General features: G+C 41.6%; 1 protein-coding gene across 1 annotated transcript; it reads right to left on the reverse strand.

Annotated features, from left to right (window-relative positions):
- Positions 1-516: 516 nt before the first annotated feature.
- On the reverse strand, positions 517-5,220 carry LOC148215456 (goannatyrotoxin-Vere1-like). The gene is made up of 4 exons (XM_088143262.1): positions 5,167-5,220; positions 4,432-4,619; positions 1,935-2,021; positions 517-980 (listed from the first exon to the last, which is right to left on the reverse strand). The coding sequence occupies exons 2-4, from the start codon at positions 4,617-4,619 to the stop codon at positions 956-958; spliced, it is 300 nt and encodes a 99-aa protein (XP_087999388.1). The 5' UTR covers positions 5,167-5,220; the 3' UTR covers positions 517-955.

A 5,220-nucleotide genomic window follows, 5' to 3' on the forward strand; every position in this document is an offset into this window, starting at 1 on the left:
CTGCCTTACCCATAACAAGCTTGGTAAAAGATATTGCTTATAAAATTTATCATTTGTATGTTAACATAATTGCCTGAATGCACCTTTTCACCCTGCTGAACATCAGGTTCACTGATATAAATTCCCTCCCTTCCCTGACCATATCTTTCGCCTAGTTTGCAAAGCTCTGCTTAAGAGTTTGGGGCTGTTGACCATTGGTAATGAGTTTGGTACTGTTAAGCAAGGTAATGAGTGACAAAGCCATACAGAATTTCTATCCGTTAAGGTTATCCTTGGATGGTACCAGAATAAGGGGGAAATTCTACTTTAATCACAGGACAACTGAAGACGACTTACGTCTCTCTCGCCCACGAGCTGAGGACAAGAGGAGGACAATGCCGAGGGGATATGGTGGAAAAAATGGGCTTGCCGAGGCCAACTTTGTGCTGCGGTTGGTTGGTTGCAAGGCGGAAAAGGCTCCAAATGTGCCACTTGAAATGGTGAAAAGAAAGAAGAAACACCAGGCAAAAATCTTCTCCAATACACTTGCTTTTTTATTGTGGACCCAGAGAGAATTCCTTGAAAATGCGTACATTTATATATACTCTATACATTCATTCATACAAACACACACACACCTAATGTTGTATAAAATAAAGGGTCGATGTAGTGTGATCTTTCACTAGTGAGTTAAGGCAGACATTATTTCAGACAAAACCTAGGCCACTACTGAACACAAGTATACACCATGCCCGTCCCCTGCACAAGGATTTCTTGCAGTGTCCCTGATGCTGGCAGGAAGGGGGCAGGGAGAGTCCCCAAAGAGATGGTTTCCAAAGATTCAACATTTGATAGAAAACCAAAATGGGGAAAGGACAGGATTCGGCATTTTTTTAAAATGTTAAATGACACCACAGGACTGGAGTATTTAAAAAGAGGCAGCCGATGCTCCATTGATTGAAAAGTGGGAAAGTCCTCACCACATATAGGAATCGTCAAACCTGTGGAGAACAAAGACAAAAAGAAAGTCAGGGTGTGCCTCTTCCTTTTCCCTGCTTGAAAAGAAGATTGTCTCTACACAACCCAGGGCAGGTTGAATTCATGGTTTGCTAGTGATGCAATCATGAATTGATCCTTGACCCTATAGGGTTGGGTGGGCTTCAGAATCTAAGTAGATGTTGTCACACACAGATGAGGCAAACAAATGGGCCCAGATGCCATTTTTGCTGGGACTAGTTTGCATGGAGCTATAACAGCATTCTTCAATCTGATGCTAACATAGAAATCACAAAACGTATTCCTCACAATACTAGAAGAGGACCAGGCTGAGAAAGGCTGCTATAGAGAACACCTTTTTCCTTCCACTTAAGGATGGCTGATGTGAATAATAGGCTCACAGTTAAAGAAAACGCAGGACATTTTGGCATCTTTACCGGTTGTCAGTAGAATACGCTCGGGCACAGAACAATGAACCTACAACATCTTGGATTCCATCATTCAAGCAGTGTTTGAGAAATGAGTCATTGGATTTCTGTTCAGATTTCATATATTTGAAGTATATTTCACAGAAATAGTCTTTCCTTTGGAACCCTTTGAAAGGCTGCAGTTCCATGAAATTTGGGGATAATCCATTTCTCCAGGAACTCTTGGGTCACTTTCAGCCTAGAAGGCGAATGGTGGCTTGCTGGCTTTGCAACAAGAGAAACATGTCTGTCTGTCTGTCTGTGTATGTAGGTTTGGGGGGTGGGGGAGTGTAGAAATTAGTTTATTTCCCCCTTGTGTGGAATGAGATTTAGGAGAATTTTATAATGCTAGGAGCTGCAACAGCTCAGGGGGGACAGTGATTGACTGATGATCTTTGCTTTTCTTTCTCACAGTGTCGAGATCAACCAATGTAAAATGGTCACAAATAATTTTTAATGCGTGGAAATGGGTATGGAGTGGATGAGACTCACCGTGATCTGGCATTGTGGTCACTTTTGCTGTTGTCTCCAAAAACAAGGTCTGACAACAAGGTCTCTGGGATAGATCTCTTGCCATACCTGGTGGTAAAAAAGTAAGCACTGAGTAACTAGGCTGAAGCTCCCCAATTCTTTCACTTGGAGAGAAGCTTCCCAAATTTTTATTCATTTGTTCTATTTATCCGATCCCTGTAATTATACAATCAACTAGGTAGGACTGACGGACAGATTCTCTGGAATACGTTTTGAAAGGATAACATATTACCTTTTAAGCATCTTAATTGTCTATTGATTGTCTTGTGTTTATGTTACTTCTGTATAACTTATTCTGTTAACTCCCCTGATCATCCTGGATGGATAAAAAAGGCAGGATATAAATAAAACAAATGATGAATTAAAGAGATGAATAACCAAGACTTTTCTTTTTTTTAGATTTTTATCCTGCCTTTTTTTCATATACAACTCAAGGTGGCAAACATACCAATACTCCTTCCTCGTCCTCTTTTCCCCACACCAACATCCCTGTGAGCTGAGTTGGGCTGAGAGAGAAGGACTGGCCCAAAGTCACCCAACCAGTTGTTCGTGCCTAAGGCTGGAATACAACTCACCGTCTGCTGGTTTCTAGGCCCAAACCTTAACCACTACACCAAACTGCCTCTTGTTATTGATCATATGCAGATTGTTAATAGCCAGGGAGACCACCATCCATTTCTGCACAACCAAGCTGAAGGTAAGGATTTTTAAGCAGAATATTAAATTAGGCCTTAGTCCAAACTTTCTCATTTTGGAACTGAAACACTAGTTTTGCACTGATTCTTTACAGGCCTCATGGATATATCCCTTGTAGTTTTCTTGGCAACAGTATGCAAGTGGTTTGCCACCATCTTCCTCTGGGATTTTTTAAAACTTCTCAGTTTAGTCTATAGCCATGGAACTCCCTGGAAGTCTCCCATGCAATTACCATCCACACCCAATCCTCCTTAGCTTCCAGGTCCACACAAGCTCGGCCTAAGACTGCCACCTGTTCAGATTTCGGGTGTACAGCTTATTGCAAAATCTGAGTGCCCAGATTAGGGGAGACTTCTTTTCCATTCCAACTAAGGCTGAACCAAAATCAGAGGACATATCTTTAAGGTTTTTTCTATGTCTCCATTATTTTGAAAAATCCAGAACGATATAAGGTCCAGAGTTTCCTAGAAATGTGGTAGAATATTCCCAGTTAATAGCTAGCTAGAGAAGAGCAGTTGTTCAGCTATATGTTTCATACGTAAACTGACCATCTCATTTTCCAATTTATTCTGAGCTCCAAGCATGTTTCTGCACATGGAGATGTATGACTTGAGACTAGACATATTCTGTCTGATAATGAGAAAAGGTTCTTCAGTTGACTTCTACAGGAAGAGATTCACTGCTCTTCCATGGCCCAGCAAAGAGAGAACAACAGTTTCCTCATCTTTATGAGTACAGTAGACCGTGGACATTGAAGAGTTCAGAAGTAATAGAATAGTACACAGAAGCAACTGAGAGACACAAAGGCTTACAAATAGTCTCCTGGACCTGGTTTCCAATTAGGTTTCTAAGAGATGAGAGCTCCTGAGCTGGTGGAGGCTTTCATGGCTGGCAGCTGTTCGGCAGTGTTGGGCTTCAGCATTTAGTGACCGTTTGCTAGACCACAGTCACTGAATCCTGAAGCCCAACCCTGCCCAGCTAATGAGCTGTTCCAAGCAGCCAACACTAATGGAGAAAAAAGCTAATTGGGCATTTTACAGCCAGGTTCCTCATTCGCTCCTAAAAGGCTGCAAAGCACAGCAATCCTGCAGATTAAGAGCTTCATTATGTGTGCACACATTTGCACCAGGAATGATGCTCTAAAGTAATTGTAATGTGCATGTACCACACTGACATACGTGCTTATTCAATGACTGACAACTGTAAACTTTATCAGGGTGAAATCTGAAAATTCTCTCAGGATAGAATTTGAATGATGATACTTTTGAAGTAGTTGGCTGAAGGCAGATGCAACATAAAAAGAGAGTCCATAGCTTCTCGAGAGATCTAATATTAAAATATGATCCATTGAATAATCATGATTGAAGATGACACACATACAAGTAAACTATATAGCTTCTCAAGCAAGAGTCTTGCATCTCCCATTGCACATACCCACCTATTTGCTACTGCTGCTATCTTCCCTTAGGAAACGCTAACAAAATGTGCTTAGAGATGGATGTGTGAGTGGAGTGAGGCTGCATTTATTCCTCCCATTCTGTAGAACTACACAGCAAATTATTTTCCATTGCACATCCACAATCAACATGCAAGCATGTTTGCACAGGGTAGAAAGAGTGTTACTTTCCACCTCATATAGAGCATAGAAAGAAGAAATTAAATGAGTAAATGAAACTAGCATTCACAGGTGAACACAGGGCATAAAATATCACCCCTGAAACATCCCCACTACTGCAAAAACTACATTCATGCTCTTGCACACCTCTGCCTCGTCACCAGGTTAATGTAATGCCGAAGGTCAGCAATGTATTTTGCCAGTTCTTCAGGGGTAGCGTTTTCTCCAGGGCTCTCAGGCTTCGGTGGATAGGCATCCACAAAGGTTCCCAGGCAGAACATGATGCACAGTGCCATGGCAATCACAAGAGGCCGGGGCTTCAGAGAGGCAACCATCTAGGAGGAAACAAACAATGCTGACAAGTTGATAAAAATCCAGGTGAATAACCCAGGCTAGCCCTAGATGTACCACTGCAAGAGATCTGATGCTTCCAGCTCTGCATGAAATCCAGCTTTACATTAACTGCCTTACCCATAACAAGCTTGGTAAAAGATACTGCTTATCAGACTTATCATTTGTATGTTGTATATATCATTTCTGAATAACATTTCTATATTGCATACCAACGTATCATTTGTGTGTTAACATAATTGCCTAAATGCATCTCTTCACCCTGCTGAACATCAGGTTCGCTGATATAAACCTTGACCACATCCTTAGCCTAGTTTGCAAAGCTCTGCTTAAGAGTTCAGGGCTGTGGAGCACTTGCAGATAATGCTTTCTAAAACCAGTCTAATCCTGAGCTGCACTAGAATACAAACATCTGTTTGGAAGAAAACACACAAATAATAGTCGGGTGGGGTGGGATAGCAATATGCTTTTCCATCTATCCCATAAAATTGTTCATCACCAAATTTCCTCAACCCTGCCGCAGCTACTCACTGTGAAAAGGAGGTACAAGCAAAGGCAAAGCTGGATATGAAGAGATGCTGAGGC

Source organism: Python bivittatus, unplaced genomic scaffold (assembly GCF_059951505.1).
Source record: "Python bivittatus isolate LINGU-HERP-01145 unplaced genomic scaffold, Pbiv_v1 ctg000410_np1212, whole genome shotgun sequence".
NCBI classification, from domain to species: Eukaryota; Metazoa; Chordata; class Lepidosauria; order Squamata; family Pythonidae; genus Python; species Python bivittatus.